This window comes from Anthonomus grandis, chromosome 3 (genome assembly GCF_022605725.1).
Source record: "Anthonomus grandis grandis chromosome 3, icAntGran1.3, whole genome shotgun sequence".
Lineage (NCBI taxonomy): Eukaryota > Metazoa > Arthropoda > Insecta > Coleoptera > Curculionidae > Anthonomus > Anthonomus grandis.
Window position 1 is genome coordinate 23,539,836 of NC_065548.1, and position 22,908 is coordinate 23,562,743.

The following is a 22,908-nucleotide window of genomic DNA, read 5'->3' on the forward strand; positions in this document are numbered from 1 at the left end:
AAAAGCAATTGTAACAAAGCATGTTCGATGTGACGCTGCAATATCTAGTTGCAACAATAAATTGAGACCCGTTTTTGAAGGTGGTAGACAATGGTACAGTGAAAACATCTTGTCGGACTTGCATTGTCTTATTTATTTATCGTAACACGACGTTTCGGTTGGTGAGTATCTCCAACCGTTATCAAGTGTAAACTGAAAAGTTTTAGTTCAAAGTTTACACTTGATAACGGTTGGAGATACTTACCAACCGAAACGTCGTGTTACAATAAATAAATAAGACAATGCAAGTCCGACAAGATGTTTTCAAATTGAGACCCGTTCTGCATTAACAAATTATTCCTGTCATGTTTTCCAAAAAAAAAAAATAGGGCCTATTTTTTCCACCACATCTAATACCACCCCAAAACATTTTGCATACGTTACTTCTGTCCAGAATCAGGGTAAAAACACACTAAAGATTCATCTTTAAAAAGAGTTAGCACTACAATATTCTGCACTTTATCATAGATTCTTATCATATTGGAAAAACACATGTTGTATGTACACATACACTATGTACTCCATACCTCTATCATTTTATCTTCAGTAATAAAATATCTAGAATTATAGGGCTGATTTTTTTCAGGTACCCTATTACAATTACAATTACAATAGACATAATAACCTCCTGACTTCACTTTTCCTCGTAAAAAGTAAACTGTCTCGAGTCTAACCAATCTAAAAAAGATAAAAGTCGAATTTTAAAACCTTTAAAAATTTTAGTTAATAAGGTGCTATTGGTCGAATATCATTCTGATAATTTTTGTCACCTGTTTGATGAACTGGTACTACAATTATAGTTTTTCTTGTACTAAGTCCTCGGGACTTTTTTGGGATTTTGAATGACATTAATCTCATAAACAATGAGATCTAGAATAATGTGACCAAGAGTTTTAATTTTGTAGCATGACGAAATTAAATATATCTCTTAAGGGTTCAAGAAATTTAAAAAAAAAAATTATTGCAATATATATCTGAAACCAAAAATTTTCTTTTGAACATATTTTTGCTTGTTCCAAGCAAAAACAACTTTATTTTCCTAAAAGCAATTAGTAACACAACCATTTAAACATTTTGATTTGCCCTCTTTGTCTTCTACATATTTCTTTTAAGCACATTAATTTTTGAAAAGTATTAAATTTCAACACTATGGAAATACTTCAAATACCTCAAAAAAATGGCAGATTGCCAAAACATTTACAATAAACGACCATATGTTTCTTAACAAAACATTAAATCGGTACAATTTTTGTTTAATTATTAATATTTATTCCTCTGTTTCAGCTGTTTGGAGTGAATAACACTCACAAATAAACACAGATTGCGTAAGGAGCAAAACTAGGTAGAGAGAGAGCCGCTGTACATTTAAAATCTGAACAAAAAGTGATTGTAATTAATAGATCTGTGGTTAAGTATTGTACGACGCCCCCTCTGGCGGCCCATAGAATTATGACTGCCTCCCGATCGTGACGTGCTAGATAACAAAAATCTATTAGTATGGATTTGTTTTTTTTTTGTTATTTAAGATCTCCTTAAATATGCTTTAAAATCAAAAAAAAGTCTGACGGTGCCGGAACCAAGGCAAAACGTCGGCACAAATAACGAGAAACGCGATTATATCTGAATAGATTTTACGTTCTTTACAGTAACATATTTAATTAGGTAAAGCTTAAAGAAATAATTGAATTACTGTTCAACTAGAGTGTGTGAGGTCAGTGTGGTTCCATGACAAGTTTTAAAAGAAACTTCATATTTATTTTGTAATTATTACAATTTGGTTTTTACATATTTGTAATAATAAAATAGGTGATTTTTATGTAATTAAAATGTAAGGTTAATAATTTATCTATATTTCTATGACTATTTGAGTTAATTTGAATGTTGGGTAAATATGGTTATAGTTTGAGAAATAGAATACAAAATGTTTTAATTTCTTGAAGTATATACTTCTGATGAGCAACTATAGAGGTAATTATGTAAAGGGATAAATATAGATATTCTATCTTTTTGTGTCTGTTTTTGCCGCAGTGGCAAACTGATTAAACACTGATAGTCTAGGGATTACGTAGAAGTACGGGGATACTCAGTCAGAACACTTAATTGTTCTGACTTAGTGTGATTTTGATAATTATTTGTTTAACTATTTATATTATTGATTTGAATAAATGTATATTATTTTACAAATTTTAGATTCTATCATGTGCTCTATTTTTGCTCATTTGTTAGAACCTGATAAATGCTTAAAACCATCAGTGCGACGAAAAATTACATTTTCCTGCTATAAGTTTCTCATACAAACCACTTTACCTAGCAAATTTTGAATCCTTTTTTACTTCACAACAATTCTGAAACCAAAATGTTTCTATTGTTTAGTAAAGGAAATTTATTAACTTGTTATTTAAATGAATAATAATTAAATGTGCGTGGTGTGTAAATGTTTAGGGTCACCGGTTGACGCCTTCAGTTAGCGTTAGGTTTCAAAAAGCACTGTTTTAGGTTATTCTATTGTTATATTATAAGGTGAAATTGGAAAAAAAAATCGAAAAAATATCAAAGTACAAACGTTCATGCAGATTCTCCAAGAAATAACGATCCAAAAATAATATGTCTGATACTATTAAGTTTTAGTTCCACACAGTTATTCTATTTTCAGCCCTCTGTACCTTAAAGTTATTTATCAACGAAATTCTTTTGTACTGTGATATTTAGATAAAAAAAAACGCACTAATAATTGTTTTTAAATATATTTACTTATAAGTACTTCCACATGGATAGTCCTGTACGCATTTTATTCAGGGGTCATTTAAAGTACAAGTTTCCATACAGATATCGCTAGCAGAAATATAACTGTGGTAACCGTATCGAAACTTCCTCAATTGACCTTGTATATAAAATTAATATGCTTTCTTTGAATACGAACCAGTATTTTGATATATAGGGAAAATTCAGGCATCGTTTTCTTGCCGAACTGAAACGAGTGTTTGCCAAAAAATATGTAGTTACGAGGAAACCTGTCTATTAAAGTGCTTTTGTGATAAATATAAGGAAAGAGGATTTTTTTGTATACTGAATCCTAAAAATGGGGTGGAATTGTTTTATGAGGATTTTGTTTGTAATTTTTTAATATTATTATCGTCTCAGTGAATATTGGTAGTTCCTTATGATACTGTTATTACTATACACGTTTGATCACAGGAGAGAACAACATTAGTTAATCATGCACATACTTGTTTTTCCATGGATAATTTAATGGTTTTAAAATAATAAATTGATTACGGATTTAATTGATTGAAGGATTAAATTTATACCAAAAGGGATATAAGCTTCCAAGATGTTATGTCTTTCCTGTTTACGGCCCAAATTATGTTGTCAAGTGCTAAACTACATTTATTTATTTCAATTTCTCTTTTTTTTTAAATTATGACCCGTTTTGCCACAAAGGCATCATCAGACCCGTCTATGACCGCAAACAGCAATAACAATAAAACCGGATACAACGATAATTTGTTGGCCGTATAATGTTTAATAGCGCCTTTGTAAGGCGAAACGTGTCACCCTAATTTAAAAAAATACAATTGATTTGTGTTTCTACCGGCTAAATTTTTCGTTTCTTACTAGCACAATAATTAAAATTAAACCATCAGGCTTGCACCAAAAAGACACAATAATGAGAATACATACATTATATTCCTTTGATATTTTTCTGTGGCCAGATATGTATACGGTAATTTTTTTTTGTTTGCATGCCACACTATTTGTGTTAACATAAGAAAGTGTGGTCGGGGTTGAAATTTTTGTGAAAACGAGATACGCCTTTGGTGTATACAAAAAGACTAAACCGTCTAGAATTACAATATTTGGCATATTTTGTATGTAAGACTTTGAATTACATTTCTACATTTTTTTGCTACAAATAAGTTTAGAATTAAGACTTATTTAAAAAGTTTAAATTTAAAAAGAGATTAAAATTCTGGTATAGGTACTATCTTTATTTTATTAGGTATTAAATAACAATATTTTCTTAAGATGAAAAATTATACATTTTGTTAAAAAGGTTTTTATTTAAAAACGCCTCTACCCCATGCAGCTAAATTTGAATTATCAAATTTTCACGTATCCGCTAACCAAAAAAAAATGAGTCTCTAACTTGACATTATTTTCAGTTTGGAAATGTAAGAGATGCTGGATTCATCTCTGCCTCGAGATTTTTCACATGTAATTGGTTTTTTTTTGGTTGGTGTGTATCTTGAACATCAAATAAAGTGACTGTCTTTTTACATTTATTTATCGTAATTGTAAAATTCCTTAAATTGTAAATACTTTCTATAAGTGATTAGTTGTTTAATATATTTGTTTGCATTTATTAAGATATAGGCATTTGATTTCATCATACTGTAACGAAATTCGGGATTACACTTTTATTGGCAACATCAAAAACACTAACCTAACTTGCCTTGGCAGTCGTTTGTTTCCAAGGTAAAAACTGACTAAACAATTAAAACTGAATAAAATGTCACAAAGCGCATCCTTTTTAAAGCCCGATGGAACAATTTCGAAATATTTAGAAATTTCTTCATTGTTTTTGCCGAAAGAAACCAATAATTTCAGGAGAATACTGACAGTCAAAGCAAGCAACTATCGAAATTGTAGAAAATGTAAAATACAGGGATTTACAATAATATAGCCTAAATTGGGGCCAAAATGGGACCCTCAGACAAGATGAACTACTTAAAAACTAGACACTATAGAAACAAATATTAATCTAAACTTAAGTAAACCGAACAAAAACCAGAAGAATAATTTACGTATTTACATTTTCATAATAATACGTTTTACCTTGGTATTTCTGAAAAGCCATTCCAGCAAGACCTAATCAATTTTTTGGAATTTGCTTTCAATACCATAGTAATGTATTTTTTGTAGACAGGAACAACCTCCGGGAAATTCATCGAACGATTATAGGAAAACGATAATGAATAAGTATTAAAAATTTGTCAAAAGGTCATTGTTCTCCAATGCTACTAAAATATTATTTGTCGTTTTCGCATTTCAAGTTGTACCGAATGTAGATGTTACCTTCGTTAATTTAATTGGAACATCTTAACCGCATCTTAAACATGGTGTCCCACTTAAGATGGATACGAGCCAATATCTTGGTTGTTTGTTGAGCGCTCTTTCATTTTTGGTAGAAGGCTGTATGTCTATAAGACGCATATTTTGCCCAGGGTAAGAAAATGCAATACCTCATAGACGTACGTGTTAATGGTGTTTGATATATTTTTTGATGTAAGAGTAAACTACCTTTAGGACACTATTTATTTTAAATCTGTTAAATTATATTGATCTTCCTTAGCGAAGATACCTAAGTTCTAATTTTTATAAATCTTGATACAGGATGTGTTATTGAAATAAGACATTTTCATTTTTAATACGATTATATTTTTAATATTAGTTTTTAAGTACATACTTCGATAAAAATAGACTAAAAGTTAACATTTTCGTCTAATGAATTTAACGTTCTAATAAATTTTCCTATTTCTTAAGCAAACTTTTCGTAATTCTCTAGAAATTTGTTCACATGGTAGTCTTATTCGAGTTTTCAATTCTTCTAATGTTTGTGGACGGGTCTCATAAACTTTATTTTTGATAGCACCCCAGAAAGAAATTGAGAGGTGTGAGATCTGGAAGCCTAGAGAGCCGCATATTCGTAAATACCCGACGTATAATCCAAAAAATGATGTGATCCACTCGAACTAGCTTTATTATATACCAGACGTATCAGACTTATGTAACTGACGCGCAATTTGCTGTATAATAAAATTAGAAGAGAAATTTAAAAAAAGGAATTTTTTTTAGTAGTAAGTAAAAGTATTATAAATACTTCTAATTTCATTTATTTCGAAATCAATGAAGAATTTTAAAAAAATAAAAAAAACAAAAATTGTTCACTTAAAAGTGGACGTTGTTATCTCTGTGATCGAAATAGAGATCGCAAATCTAGACGACTTTGCAAGGAGTGTCAAAATTTCGTATGCGCGGAACACCATGTAAAAGAAGTGAAGTGTGTTAAGTGCAAAGAAAATTAACTATGTTTTTTTATAATTTGATTAGTTACAAGTTTATTTTATGTATTTGTATAATTAAAAACATGTAAATGTATCAGTAGTATCATTTTCATGATGGGGTACAAATGTACCACACTTGGGATTTTACGTAACTTTTCTAACATGGGAAGACGAAGGTTAATACGACCAAAATGCGTATCTCGAAATTATTAACGGGTGCCATCGAATGCCTCACAAGATCACCCGATTTGTTTGCCCTTGATTTCTTTTTATGGCAACTTCTGAAATCAAAAATATATGCTCCCTCCTGAATGAAAGCCATCAAATTATACCCGATGTTCTTCACAACGTTCGAGAACATTTTGAAAAGTCACTGTACGTATTACTAAATGCGAGAAATCTTGAGCTGCTCCCCTTCGTCTTGTTGCTGATGTATACTTCTGAAACTGGTTGAAAAACACTTAATTTTTTCTTATAAAAAAAAAGTCATAAAAAAACAGATATAAATTTTGTTGAAATGCATTTTATTGGATTAACAATATACCTTAAAAATTAAAGGAAAACACCACACCGTTACTTCGTTCTTAAAATCTAAGTAAAAACAAAAAAAAACTGTAAAATATCACATTTTTTTTAACAATATACTGCTTAGGTTTAACAGAGATGGTAATAGCCATATCTTAATGTCACTGACAAAATATTTTTTTTTGGCAATACATATCTAGGTACACATTTGGCCAAAGATTAATTTCTGATAGGATTTCTATGGTTTATTGACACTGAGGAAAAAAATAAACAAGTTCAAAATGCTATCCTCTTCAGATGAAATTCATCAGAAATTATAATGTAGGCAAATATGTATACTCAATTATAAAGTTGGACATATAAGGGATGTACATGACATTTTATATTATAGTGGTTATGTTATTACACTCCTTTAAAAACTATAATAAAAAAAAAAATATATTAACGCTGTGACTAGAGGCTGGAAACGGAAAAATTGTTTCATACAAATTCAACTGTAGCTCGAACCAATAATTTCTCAACTCTAAATTCTAAGAAAAAGAATGACATACTCTAAAATTGGAAATTGCATACCTCTAATCACAGTGTTTTATAAATATGATATCCATGGTCGATGGATAATTCATTCCTTTTAAATACTTATACGCTTGTCTTTAATCTCTGTAAATGTACCATAATCAGTACTTGGTAGGTAATAATAGTCAGATAACACAGTGATTTCGAATTTTTTTTTAATAATATATACAAGTTTGAACACATGGTTTCCTTGATAAGGGAAAAGTGTATAGACATACAGAATCATTCAGTCAATGAAATGTTCAAAAAAAAATGAGGCCAGATTTTAATCTACTTACGGTTAAATAAAATATAAAAATAGGGATGGGAGCAGCACCAATATAAACAGTAAAATAATAAACTATTATTTTTTTGGTGCCTCGCAACTGCATTTTTTCTTTACTGGACCTATACACTTTATCACGTTACACATCAGACTGCAGAAGAGATCCTTGTAGGATCGGGGAGGTTGGAGCATTAGCCATTGTTCCTAAATAAGGATGCAAATTAGATTATAAGTAAAAATCGCATACGCTCAATTATTGAAAAAGAAGAAAATAGACATAGACTTGTTCACGTATTTAGAAGAAACATGCACTACAATCTTTAACGACAACTTTTGTTATATGTAATCCAATAAGTCTAATAAATCTTAAATACAATCATTTACTTGACGTATAATTTTTTTTATATACCCAGGAGCACTTTATCTATCGACTTCAAGAACAAGCTCAAAGGTCGATAGACCTTAGCTTCTGGATATATCCAAAAATCTATTAAACCTTAAGTAAATTATTGTACTTAAGATTTATTTGACTTATATTGGATTAAATATTACGAATTAAAAACTACAAAGTTGCTGGATTGCAAATCTATTTACTTTTTTTTTTAATAAGATTATTTTTATTAAGCGAAAAATCATTTTGTTGGATAAAAGTTATATTACTGCAACTATATTTAGTCATATTTTTATAGGATATTTTACTTTTTTAGGTAATTTTATCCTTTCGTATGTTTAAAATATGCAATAAAAACGAATATAAAATTAAATAATAAAGCAGACCTAATGCCAACTTAACCTAGACTAATTTATCTCAACCTAATCCTATCCTAAGCAAATGTATACGCTCTCGCAGCTGCAGCCCTTAGCTCCCAGCAAAAGAATTTTTTTCTTTATAAAAAATAACGTTTAAAAAAAACCAATAAATTACAATCCGGTAACGTTTTAATTTGATTCTCCTACAACTACCTCAGCCTTCAAAATTAAAAACAAGACAAATTAGTAAGCCTCTCAGCCTGTTTGTAAGTGCCACATCGATTTGCCTAAAGTATGTATATGTAAGTAAATGTTTTCTAATTTTAAACATTAATAATAATTAAAATATTTAGAAAGAAATATTTATTCCACCACTTAAATTTGATTTGACACTAAAATCAGTTCTTTTAACAAAAAAATCTAAAAATTTAAGAATTATTGGAACAACAAAATGAGACTCCTTAGAATCGTAGAGTAGAAGAATTCCGCTTTTAAATAGCGTTAAGTTTGCTGGTTTCAGTCTACAACTTCAACTATACAGTGTGCTGACTTTATACTCTATTTCAGAAGTGTATAGAGCAATAAACTGGGGAATTCCGTTCTGTTTGGCTACATTTCGTGGTAGTTCATAGGCGCAGGTACTTATAATATTTATGAATTTAATTTTCACGGATTAAATGCCTTTATTTTGAAAGAGATTAAATACTAAATAAATACTTTTAATCCTTTTGTATAGGTACCTATCTTTTAACGCTTTGTAACATGCAAAAATGGGGTCAGGTAATATATACAGACTATAAATACTTTTAAATCATATTTTAAACATTAGTAGTCACTGCTACGCTGTAGTGTAATCACAATATTATTATCCCAATATTTAAAAAATGGAGGTATTCAGTCCAACGAAAAGATGTACTAAAAATTCTCCACTATCGCTGAGTGAAAAAGTTATTATTTTAAATGTAGATGATTGCATAAAACACGATTACCCTAGTTTTACTGTGCAAGAAATTGTTGAAAAATGTTCTCGAATGAGTGGAATTGGAAAGTCCACCATTTTCAAATTGCTGCGGGAAAGAAAAGTAGCAGGTCAAGTGGAATCTCCCAAGCAAAAGCCAGGACGACCTACAAAAGTCCTTGATGAAAATGCTAAATGTATAATTCGAAGAAAAGTTCACTCTTTTTATTTTAAAAAGGAAATACCCACCCTAGACAAAATTTTAATGGAGCTTGGTCGAGATGACAGTATTCCGTTGATAAGTAGAAAACTTTTATGGAAAACTTTAAAAAATATGGATTTTGCCTGGGAAAAGCGTATCCGCAAAGCACTTTTACTGGAGAGCGACGAAATTGTTTGTTGGAGACGACAATACTTGAGAAGTATCAAGCAGTACCGCAGGGAGCAAAAGAAAGTTTTTTATCTTGATGAGACGTGGATTAACGAAGGTTATATAGTCCCAAAAATGTGGCAAGACAAAAATATAACCAGTGCTCGCCAAGCTTTCATAGAAGGCCTGTCTACGGGTATTAAAGTACCTTCGGGAAAAGGAAAAAGACTTATAATCACACATATTGGAAGCGAAGAGGGATTTTTAAAAGAAGGTCTGCTAACCTTTGAGTCGACTCGCACAGGAGATTACCATGAAGACATGAACTCAGACGTTTTCGAGGACTATTTTGGTGAAATGATAAAATTTCTTCCGGCTAATTCGGTGGTGGTTATGGATAACGCAAGCTGTCATTCACGGCGAATAGAGAAGACGCCAACTTCGAGTTGGAGAAAGCAAGAAATTATCGATTGGCTGACTGCAAAAGGTATTGCGTTTGAAGCAAATTTGATAAAAAAGAACTGCTGGCAATAGCAAACTTACACAAAACTCGTTTCATGAAATACGCCGTGGAAGATATAGCCGAAAAATATAATATAACTGTACTGCGCTTACCGCCATATCATTGCGAACTAAATCCTATAGAACTGATATGGGCGCAGGTAAAAGGATTTGTAGCAAGACAAAACACGACTTTTAAAATGAAAGATGTTAAGCTACTGTTTGATCAAGCCATTACGGAAGCGACACCAGAGAATTGGCGAAAAGCAGTCCAGCATGTAATTAAGCAAGAGGACAAAATGTGGGATCTTGACAACCTCATCGATCAGACAGTCGATCCTTTAATTATAATGTCAAGAGGTGATGACAGTTCGTCAGATGACGAAGAAGACTACAATCTATTATAATTTAAAATTGTTATACACTGTTCAAAAAGTGCCAGATCCAAAAGTGACATTTTCAACTGTTTTACTCTACATATTATGTTCAATAAATTTGTGAAAAAAATATATTATTCCATTTAAACAAAAGTAACTTTCTAAAATAAAATAGCATTTAAGTACATTAATTATAAGGTAAAAAACAAGTCCCAGTTGCACGCCTTTGGCGAACCGTTTTCAATGTTTATCAGTGGGTAACAATGGGCAAAACTCATAAATTGACCCAAAACCGGGTGGCACTACCTGCAATCAACGAAAAGAAAGAATTTTACATTGAAACTAATACCCAACTAAGGTAGTTTTATTTTATCTCGCAAAATTCCTGAGACCCGTCGATTTTTGTTTATTTTTTGTTCACATTTCAAGATAGTTTTTGTATTTTTTCACCTACAGGGGGGGTCCAAATTAACCCAAACTTTTTTTTTTCAAATGGAAAGCCACTTTTTTTAAACTCTCATTGAAAAGAGCCCTTTTCCTGATTAAATTGCCCTATTTACTTTTGTGATTATCTAAAGGAGAAATATGAAAAAAAAAACCATTAAATTATTAAAAGTCTCGAAATATTTTGTGTTAGTAAATTTTTGGCGTGTTTGTTTATTTTATTGGTATCGAGACATTTCCTGACATTGTTGTAGTGTCACTGTTAAAGTGAATTTCAACCAGTTGTTAAATAAGTTAACTTATATTAAAAAAATGCCTTATTTATCCGAATCCCACAAGATTGAAATCTTAATGATGATTGGTTATGGGGACAGAAGTCGTACTCAGCTAGAGGTTGTCCACTTATTCAGGCAGAAATATCCAGATTTGCCACCTATTAACCAAGGTACGGTTAGTAAAATCGAAAGCAGATTTCGAGAAGTTGGGCACGTGAGGGATGTTTCAAGACAAAGGTCTTCTAAAATCGATGAAAACACCCAATTAAATGTATTGTTAGCGATGGAAGAAAATCCGGTAACTACAGCCAGAAGAGTAGCTCGCGAAAACTCTATTCATCATAAATCTGTGCTAAAGATTTTAAAAAGTGCAAACAAACGACCTTATAAAATACAACCCTTTCAACAGTTATTGAAAGACGATCCAGATCGCAGAGTTCAGTTCTGTGAATTAATGATGAACGCCATTGACGAAAATCGCATATCTTCGGAGTGGATCCTTTTTTCTGATGAGGCTACATTCACCCTAAATAGCCATGTTAATAAGCAGAACTGTCGCTACTGGTCTGACGAGAACCCACACTGGGTAAGGGAAACTAATACACAATATCCCCAGAAAACTAATGTTTGGGCTGGCATAATTGGCAGGCAAGTTATAGGGCCCATTCTTCAATGATACTTTAACTGGGGAAAGATATCTAGAATTTCTTGAACATGAACTAGTTCCAGTCTTACGTGCCTTATATCCGAGTCAGTTCGATCCAGATTTGTATGATGAAAGAATCTGGATGCAACAAGATGGTGCTCCCCTACATTATGCTCGTAATGTACGCCAGTATTTAGATGACAATTTTCCAAACAGATGGATTGGTAGAAGGAGTGCAATCGAGTGGCCGGCACGTTCTCCCGATCTCACCCTACTTGATTTTTTTCTGTGGGGACATTTGAAAAGTCAAATTTATATGAGCAAACCAGGAAACCTAGACGAACTCAAAGAACGTATTGGGCAAGAAATCCGACAAATATCTCTAGAAGTGTTAGAAAATGTCAGAAACGAATTTTATTATCGTCTTGGGCTTTGCCAACAAGTAAATGGTGCTCATTTTGAGCATCTTATACATTAAACGCAACTTTTATGGTTAATTTAATGGTTTATTATTAATGGTTTTATTTTTTTTTTGTATTTCTCCTTTAGATAATCACAAAAGTAAATAGGGCAATTATTCAAGAAAAAGGGCTCTTTTCAATGAGAGTTTAAAAAAAGTGTCTTTCCATTTGAAAAAAAAAGTTGGGGTTAATTTGGACACCCTCTGTAGGTGAAAAAAAAAACAAAAACTATTTTAAAATGTGAAAAAAAATAAACAAAAATCGACGGGTCTCAGGAATTTTGCAAGATAAAATTTGATTAGTTTTAACTGAATTTATTCCAGTTAAAGTCACCACACTGTATAGGGAAAATCATAAGATGTAATAGACCATTTTCTAGATAATAACATAAAAGCAACGTTAAATTATCTAATATTTTAATGCTTATTTTATGTTGTCATGTAAAACTATTAAAATTTTACTAAGTTGTGACAAAAAGTGGCTTGTGAAAGACAATAATAAGTGATTTTTTATAACTGTTTATTTTCAGTTTTATTATGTATAAATCGATTCGTTATTATTGTATTTAAAAAATACGCTATTATGTATTATTATATTGATATTGTTGTTATTATAAGCTGCACGCATTTCCATTAATACATGTTTTTATTACAAGCGAATTTTTCTCCTCCGATAGATTCTAAATATTAATGAAGCTTTTTTGTAATTAATTTAATATTAATTAATTAAAATAAAATATTATTTATATTAACTTAGGTACACACACAAATCTTATGATTCATTGTGTTTCTGAATCAAATTTGTCAATTTGTAATCCTGTAAATTGAATTACATTCCATTATACCAGACTTTTCAAATATAGATTTTTATATTATATTCTGCAATAAATTGAATTATTTATTCAAGTAATTTTCATGACTTTCTCTATATGCAAAAAAATTTGTAAACTAAAAATTGTAATATTTCACAAAACAAATTATACTTTAAAATCCCGAGGGTGCTTTTTGCAAGAAAAAATTTAATAATGGATAATAGTCTGCGACAATTGAGCACACTTAAGACCTTCGAAAAAGAATAGCATGGTTTCGGTGGAAAATTTAGTTGACCTATGTTATACAAATCAATAATTTAAAAAAGCCAATGAAAAATGACTATCAAGTTTTGAAAAAAACGCCCTAATTTATGTTTTAAAAGATTTTTTAAGCAAACGCAAAAGATTAGCCATTATAACTATTACCTGTTGAATAACTAAGATTAGCTATTATAACTACAACTATCCAAAATAGCTATAAAAATTGTGCTTACCGGAAATCACCTAACATCAGATTCGGTTCCACTAGTGCTTTCCTCGGGCTTAACAATTTGGTAAGTAATGAAATATTCGGGATAAGCTTGTTCTCCTCTGTAGACTACATATTCTATAATAAATAAACAAAATTGATTCATACGTGTAATTGTATTTGCAATATAACAAGTTATACCTGGAAAGTTCAAACCGCCTGTAGACGGTCTCCCGGCCACAGAATGATGCCCCGGAGGAGCGTGCGCCATTTTCATAGCGCTAAATTGCAAGAACGACTTTCCTAAGGTCACTCGGCATAATAAAAGATGCCTAGAACAAATAAAAACGTCTCAAAACTCTATTTATATATTAAACTCAACATATTAAGAATTACCGCCACACTAGCTATAATTTTTTTCCAAGGATTTAGGTTATGATATTATACATGATAATCCATTTTTTGATAGGAATTGCCGGATGATATAAACTTCTGGGGAAAATTATTGCACCACTTGATTTTTAGAGATTTTTTTTGTTAATAAAGATAAAAAAAAGAATAATAAGCATTGTTAACTCTGTATTATTTATTACCAAAAAAAATTATATTCTTTTTAACAAAACGATATTTAAGTAACTAAATTTAATACAAAGAATAGGAAATACACGGTGATACTCTATGAAAATACACGGTCACCAGCCAACAATAAAAAAACACGAATGAATGGAATTTTGTTCTGTATAAAAATTATCAGAGATAAGGTGACTCGTAAGGTGAATTTTAATAATAATGTTTGGTCGTCTTTTTTTCGATAACTGTTGACTTTAGGTGTAGGACATGATGCATGAAACATACGTAGAATTCTAACGCGAAATTCAAAAATGAAATAAAAAAAGGTGCTTGCGTTTGAAAAAATTAAGTTGATGGTCGTAATTTATTTTTGAGCAACCCTGTATATACAAACTTCACGTACAAAAATGCATTTTTGTGCAATGCGTTTTTTTTTCGAACGCACCCCTGAATTTTAAATGAATTTAGACATAACTTTTGGGATGCACTGTATAACTTTTTTAACTGATATTTATTTTTATTTAAATTTTCTTGACTAAATAATCAGTGGTGCGATAATTTTTGGAGTTTATATACAGTGTGCCCCAAATTGGGTATACATGTATGGGCATCTTGGAAGCGATAAGAGATAGTAAATTAGTTTAACGGGGAAAGTTTTAGTTAATTTAATTGTCAATCCAATGCCGCTTTGAGAATAATTTTATCTTTTCTCGTTTTTGAAATATTTTGAAAAAACCAGAAAGCTACATTTGAAAATATTTTTTAAATCTTTAAAAATATTATTGGGATGAATTTTTAAGAGCAATGCATCCCTACATTCAGTTTTTATTTTTGACGTTTCGGTTGTGAGACACCCTTATCGACTTCTCTTTTTCTTATGGCGGTCATTTTGTTTTTTGCATAAATAAAAAAAAAAATCTTTAAAATAATATGACACTTCTTAAAAATATTTTACTTTTATGTCAAAAAATTACAAGGTTCACTTTTCGCTGAGTTGGCCATGACTGCGGACATCAACAATTGTCTAATGCTATAACATCATTTTGCTGAGAGTTCTGCAAAATATTGATATGTATAAACATTTGATTTGACTTTTGATCTTATTATTATATTATTAATATTTAGTCCTTTCGTATTTAGTAGTTTTTCATTTTGACTTCCAAAAATAACTATGCAATATACTTGTGAAAAAATTTGACATATTGGAACGTTATATTAAATGTAATAGGAATACAAAACTTGCCACCGCCAGATATTTGGGTAACTGTACCCTAAAAGACAACAGCCAAGCGTAAGATTATTCGCTAGGGTTGTCATGTACCTTAAAAGTCACGGAAGTTTTGAAAAATCAACGCCAAATAGTTATCAGAGGAACAATGAGAATGTAGCCCGTAATAAAAATAATATAATAGAAATTATAATGCGAACCCGAGACCGTCCACCAGGAAAGCTGCAGTTGATATGCGTATATTAAGAGCTGCCAAATTCTAAAAAAAAACAAAAAGATGTAAGCCTACTATTGTTTAAGGTTTAAGGGATACAAGGGATACATACTACCCAAGACTATTAAAATTTTCAAACTTGTAAGGCAATGTCAAGGAGTACCCAATTTTAGCAGAAAAATTATTTGGACCGACGAAACGTTTTTCAGCAACTGCTGAGTATTTAACAGACATAATCACCATTTTTGGACTACTAACTGGCTAAGAAAGTGGCCGAACATAGGCTACCTCTATATTACCAGCCGTGAAAGTTTTAGCACCCAGAGAGAAGAAGTACGGAATGTTGTGTGGTTTCAATACGACAGGTACCCCGCACATAATACTCGAGACGTACAAAATTTTAATAAGACAAGTATTTAACAACAAAGTAATCGAAAAGCGCGGACCTGTAAATTGGCCAGCTAGGTCCCCAGATATTACACCTCTCGATTTTCATCTTTGGGATATGTTAAAAATGAAGAGTACGGGTTTAAACCTCTTCCTTTTAAAAATATTTTGAAATAAAAAATACATCTCTTTTTCGAAAATACAACTTTTTCCATTTAAACAATTTTCTATCTCTGATAGTTTACAAGATACCCATAAACGTATACCCAATTCGGGTCACAGTGTATATTTCATGTTATCTCTAAATTTCATTTAATTATTATTAGCTTATACGTATCAAAATTCGTCTTAAATGTTTTTGGGCTTTTCATATTATTTTATCCTATATGAATTTATTTATATTATAATTAAACTTGTACAAACAAAGCTGCAATGTACTGGCTGGTAATGTAAGCTCTATTGTTATTTCGAAATAATTTATATGTGGACTAAACTATTAGTTGAGACTAACTTATCTCATCCTTATTTAAGGAAAAGGAAAACTTCAATCAAATTTTGAAAATTTCATTAAAGGTGGAATATACCAGCCTAAATTTACATTGGGGTATTTCTGTTTGTTTATTCACTTGAAGAATAGTAAAGTTAAATTATTTATTTTTTACATTTAATTATGCAAAACTTATAATTTAGAAACTAGCTGATTACATCGATAACCGACTTGAAAACGCATATGCTGACATTTAAATTTTATTTTGGTTTGCTGATTTATATTTTTTTTGGTTCTAAGTAACAATACATTCAGTTCTAATTTATAATTTTAGGAAATGTTGTTAATAATTTCTAATTGTAGTTTAAATAGTGATAATGTTATAAAAGTGATTTAAGTTAAATTATAATTAGTTAAAATAATTTGTATCTTATCTTTCTAGCTTTCCTTATACATCTTACTATTTTTTTGTAACAAATATCTAAATAACGAAGTTTTTAAATAAATGAAACAAAGTAATATACATACATTTTTATGAATACCACATTTTTTCTCTTTGACTCTGACTCCCAATTTTCATGGCTTTATTTTGGTAAATATTCTCAAATAGATATTTTGCTAAGGAAAAGTACTTTATAGGCATAAACCGCTCTAAGGTCTAAATATAATCTTTGATAAATTAACCAATTGTATAAATTCGTTGGTAAAGAAATTTTAAATCTCTTAAGCTCTCGCAAATCTAATAATTTCAAAAAATCCTCCAACAATTTCATACGTCATAAATTCTTTGGGTTAAAAATTATTATCCCAGATTTTGAGACATTAAAATAAAATTACTTTTGACCTCCTACATCGAACTATTATGTAAATATTGCAAAAATCAATCGATATTCTTATTTACTATGTCAATATTCCAAAAAAACTAGCATAACTTAAATTGTAATAACTAAATTTGCTTCTTACCTATGGCATGTATAACAGCTCCTATCCTTGTGCGTGGGGCAACCAGTGCCACCTCCAATTCCATAAACGTATTGGTTACTTTTTGACGAATGTTCGGCAAAATAGATTCCAGCCCCAAACATGCCTAAAAATATTTTTTTTTTAATTACCCAATTCATAAATAATCCCCATTATATTTATGTATTTTCCTACATTTATAAGCGAAACTGATTTAAACATAGAATTTGCTTCAGTACTTACCTCCAATATAGGCATGCCGCTCATCAAATCCTTTTTGTACAATTGCGTTAATAAAGGGCGAGCCATGAAACAGCATCCTTTCGTTCGACTGGTTACTGTTTTCCTCAGCTACTTCTTGTCTGCGATGGTTATATCTTTCCCACAGTTTCCTATTTTGTACTTTTTGAATCTAAAATAACAATTAACATTCAAAAATTAAGATATTTTCCATATTTAGATTAAACTAACCCTGACGATGTTATATCTCGTAAAAACTCCACCGGCGTGTCCATTATCCCGGTGTTCCCTGATACTGTTCTGCATCTCTTCTTCGACGGTTATATACTCCTTGTCATCGGCTAGGAGATCAACTAAAAGCGTTCCTGGATTCGATGGAGTCGATAAACTTCCACAGTTTGCCACTAGTCTTTCCATTCCTTAATTCATAAAAGTCAGTTTTGCCGGTTACTTTTGCTGTTTCAGCAATTTACCTTTTATAAGTTTATGCCTAAATCCATAAGCGGAGATTCCGATTTGTTTTAAGTCTTCATGGTTCATTTCAGCCAAGATATCGAGGGTGATTTGCTCTCTTTCGAAGATATCCAGTAAATGGTCCAGGTTTTGTGATTGTAAGAATCTTGCTATTGAATGGATTTCGTTGTCATCTGGTGATGTTGCATCCAGAGCTGGAGCACCTGCAAATTGTATAAACTCTTAAGCAAATTCGAGGCAGAATGTTTAAAAGAAAAGTATAGCTAAGACCAAACGATTTTTTGATGAAAAGAAAAAATATTTTCAAATACACAATCTTAACAAAAATTTATTTAAACTAAGCTTTTTATAAAACGTTAGATACAATTGGATTCAATTTATCAATTAACAGGAACAACGTCCGGGATAAGTGAAATTTGTAAAACTTTTCGTCTGGTTTGATAAGAAATTTCACTTCACATATTTCTGCCGATACAATTTTGACACAAATTATTTCTTTTAGAAGTTGTTTTAAGGGCAATTTAACTAAAATTAAAAACCTAACGGAATTTAACCTAGTTGACAATTTGTTAATCATCCTCGTATCTTTTGCAATGACTTAACGGCCATTTTCAAAATTAGAATTAGCAATGTTTTCTAAGAAACTCCATCAGACAAGAAAGACTCTCTAAGCTATGAATTAAAAACCAGGTTGCAGTGATTATATGGAAAATAGAGTATATCATGTTCCATAGTTTCAACTTTCACGTATGCAAGGAAAAATAATTAAATAGATCATTAATTAGATTTAATCAATCGGGTTTTCGTGAGTCTCACTCATGTGAGTCAGTTATTGTTAGTTTGAGTGATGATTTTCTCAGGGCCGTTGATACTGGTGAAATGGTTTTGACGGTATTCCTGGATTTCAAGAGCCCTTGAAACAATAGATAGGGATATTTTGATTAAAAAGTTGAAAAAGTTAGGAATTAGGGAGAGTGTTTTAGACTGGTTAAAATCTGATTTGTGATCTGAAAAAGAAAAAATATAAGAATGTTATGTCAGAAATTCTTAATGAACGGTCTTAGGTCCGTTATTATTTATATTAACGATATGGTAGAGGCAATAAAAAAATGTAAGATAAGTTTATTTGCAGATATGCTTGCATCTTGCATATATGTTTATATAAGATGCAAGATGCAGACATGAACGGTGAACTTCGGAATTTATTCGAATGGCTCTATATAAATAAATTAAGCTTAAATGCAAACAACTTTAAATCTTGCGTGTTTGCGAAAAAAATCACAAACTTGTCAAGCAGACCTGAATGATTTGCAGATTACTGAATGGGAAAAAAAAATTATATGAAAAATAAATTAAATAGTTAGAAGTAATTTTAGATGCAAACCTAAAATTCCCCGCCCATGCAGACTATATTATAAAAAAATTTTCCAAAAAATAGCATTTCTGACATGAATCTGTAAAAACCTGTCTATGCAAACGAAACTACAACTTTACAACGCCATTCGTAGCCGATCGATAGTTCTAGCCGTGACACTGGTTTCGTGGCGTCAAAATTGAAGCCGAGATTTGGTGGCGCACGCCGTACAGTGGAACGACTAAGCGGAGATACCGCGGTACCTAATATTTTACATTTTACAAGATAATATATTTTTTATTATTACGTATTTTTAGGTATATGATAAATGTTTTAAATATGTATTATTATTTATTTTATTGGAAAAATATACATAAACAAGAGGTAGGCATTATTCTAAATAAAATTAAGATTGTGAAATGTAAGTTAAAAATAAAATTGTTAATTTACCCACCTAATTTAAATACCGAATTTTTATTCTTTTTAAAACTCAAAGCGAATATCAAAATAGTTTGGGTTTAAAATTTTAAATGCGTAATCTTACTATACTGCAGTAAAATATTATTTCGAATCAACGCAAAAAATGTGCCCCAGCGCGGAATTTTTTCCATCGCGATGCGGTCGTCGCCTCGCATGATTTCGGCTTCTGTTGTGAGGTATCGATGGAAGCGGGGATAAGTGTCCAGGCTAAAACTATCGATCGGCTACGCGCCATTGCACGTCTAATACTGTCATAATTCTGTTCTACGCTGCTGTTTGGTTTGCTTTATATATAATATAAAATAGACAAACGAGAAATAATACAAAACAGCCATTAGATTAATTTTAAAATGTGATTTTTATACTCCTGCTGCGTCCATATTAAATATCCTAAATATGTTATCTGTAAAGTAGAGAATTATGTTAAATTGTACTTGTTTTTTTATTTTTAAAATAAAAAACCGTCTACTACCTGAATATATTTGTCACAAATTAGGAGCGTTTGCAAGTGTACATGAATAAAATACAAGAAATCGTACAGATTTTATTCTGGTAGGTAGATGTCGAACTTAATTGAGTTTAATAAGCTACTTAGTAATGTCAAAAGTTGTGATAATTTAAACCGGTTCAAGCGGCTCCTGAGAGGATTCGTTTTAAATAAATGTTAAAATATTGTTACTTATTTTAATTTTGTCTTCGTCAGTGTTTTTTGTAATATTTTGACTTTACCATTTTATATGTACCATTTTAATTTAAATTTTAAAGTTTATAATTTTAAACTTTTTTATCTTTATGATTTTTATCTAGTTTAGTTTTATCACTTAATGTTTAGTCTTAAGTGCCTTTCAAAGTTCATGTATATTTTCCTTGTATCCATTCTTATGTAAACTCCTGGACAAAATTATCGCACCACTAATTATTTTGTCAAGAAAATTTAAATAAAAATAAATATCAGTTAAAACAGTTATAATATCTTTTCTCGTATAAAAAGCAGAACTGGACAAAAACTATGTTTATGCTTTATCATGGAACATGCTGCTCGTGAGGAGTGAGAATACATCCGCAGGAAAGTTTTCATAATTTGATACGAGGAATGCTGCGAAGACTTCAAGCGGTCATTGCAGCTAGAGGTGGCAATACACGTTATTAAGAATTCATTATGGGTCTATTGTTTTATTTTTGTATCAAAATTGAAGTTAGTGAAAATCGATGCTTTTCCTTGTATTGAATTTAGTTACTTAAATCTCGTTTTGTTAAATAGAATATAATTGTTTTTGTTAATTAATAATGCATAGTTAACAATGCTTATAAGTTTGCTTATTTTTTTATCTTTATTTAAAAAAAAAACTCTAAAAATCAAGTGGTGCGATAATTTTGTCCAGGAGTTTATTTTATTATTTGTATATTTTATAATCTTCTTTAACACTAGTTTTTATATGTGGCTATTATTATGCTAAATAAACGATATTATTATTATAGATCGAGGTTTTCATTTTATAATATGTTTATATCATACTCTAATATTAGGTAGTTTATGGTATATAGTACTTATAATAAAAAAAAGTATACAGTTGTTATTGAATAGTTTTTTTTATTTTTAATATTTGTGTTTTTGTCTGTTAGCGTTCAGTTAAAATATATGTCGGCTATACGTATTTTTCTAAGAATATTAAGATAAGGATTTGTTTGGTTAGTAATAGGCTTGGTATTAAGTTACTGTCACTGATCGGCGCTACGGCCGTCCATTAATTATTTTTATGAGTCTGGGTTCATGTTGATTTTTAGTGAAGTTTATTTAGAAATAAAATAGAGGACATGACTCAATATCTTTTAAGAGATATCGAGAGAGTGGAACGAAGCCGGGAGTGAATGCTTGGAGAAGCATAAAGGAAAAGAAAGGCAGTCTTTTGAGAGAACTGATGATAGATAGACCGGCTTCGGATCACTAGTTCTTTTATTTTATATTAAGGTTATTGTTTAGAATTTGTGTATGTGTTAAGTAACTCAAGTCTGATGAAGGCAAGAACACTTGCCGAAATGCATCACTCCTCAAATTAGAGGAATAGCATTTTATTTGTGGAGAAAATACTTCCCCTACTAACTTTTCAATATTCTTTTATTTTATTCGCGACGGTACTTTATACTGACGGTACGTTAGTTTACTCATTTATTTAGTGTAATTGTGTGTAATTCGTTTATTATACAGGGTGCCTCCGATTAAGTCGGCACTATTGGTATCTTTGTTAATATTTAAGATACAGGGTCGGTTAAATTAGCAAACTAGTAGGATTTTCTCTGTTGATTAAAATGGTAAAAACAGAAAAAAAATTGAACATCGCGTTTTCGAGAAAATGTGAAAAATGTACTTTTGTTAAATGGAATCCCCTGTATATTTTTACATAAATCAAAAGATAATAATTTTCTTAATAAAAAAGTTTATTTACACTAATAGCATAAACCTAAAAATAACAAAGTTATAGCGATATTAATAATTTTGTCAAATTTAGGCAAGTTGACCTTGAACTTTTTGAGAGGAAAACAAATAAATCACTATTTGAATAATAAAATGACAGTAGCCGTAGATTTTATTAAATAAAGAAATACTGACAGTTACATGTTAGCAAAGTCTGTGATTTTTGTAAAATCTAAATTAGTAAAATGCCTTTTACGCATATTGAAAAATGTGATATGTTAGAATGTTACCTTGTATGTCGAAAAAATAGTGACAGAGCGCTAGAAGAGTATCGCCAGAGATTCCAGACTCGTAACTTGCCAAACCGTAGATACTTTTTAATTCTCTACAGAAAATTTAGAAGTAATGAAAACGTGTTTAAAAGAACTAGAAGAAGGAACCAATTTATAGTAAGCGAGGATGTTGAAATTTCTATTTTGACATATTTTAAAGCTCATATGGAAAACTCAACTAGAGATTTAGCAAGAGCTTACGGTGTGAGCTTAGTAACAATTTGGCAGGTCTTAAAG

At 30.6% G+C, this 22,908-nt stretch overlaps 2 protein-coding genes across 3 annotated transcripts in view; one reads left to right on the forward strand and one right to left on the reverse strand.

Moving 5' to 3' along the window:
• LOC126733912 (beta-TrCP) overlaps window positions 1-4,408 on the forward strand; it is a 58,596-nt gene extending 54,188 nt beyond the window's left edge. For both annotated transcript variants that reach the window (XM_050437372.1, XM_050437373.1), the window contains exon 10: window positions 1,324-4,408. In XM_050437372.1, the coding sequence (XP_050293329.1) occupies window positions 1,324-1,340 (17 nt within the window). In that variant the 3' untranslated portion in view covers window positions 1,341-4,408. The remainder of the gene's footprint in view (window positions 1-1,323) is intronic.
• A 2,199-nt stretch (window positions 4,409-6,607) lies between these two features.
• Window positions 6,608-22,908, reverse strand: part of LOC126733909 (poly [ADP-ribose] polymerase tankyrase) — a 68,721-nt gene continuing 52,420 nt past the window's right edge. The window contains exons 16-22 of the mRNA XM_050437365.1: window positions 18,092-18,295; window positions 17,850-18,037; window positions 17,622-17,790; window positions 17,382-17,505; window positions 13,734-13,864; window positions 13,558-13,670; window positions 6,608-7,674 (exon numbers count right to left, since the gene is read on the reverse strand). Of these exons, the coding sequence (XP_050293322.1) occupies window positions 13,564-13,670; window positions 13,734-13,864; window positions 17,382-17,505; window positions 17,622-17,790; window positions 17,850-18,037; window positions 18,092-18,295 (923 nt within the window). The 3' untranslated portion in view covers window positions 6,608-7,674; window positions 13,558-13,563. The remainder of the gene's footprint in view (window positions 7,675-13,557; window positions 13,671-13,733; window positions 13,865-17,381; window positions 17,506-17,621; window positions 17,791-17,849; window positions 18,038-18,091; window positions 18,296-22,908) is intronic.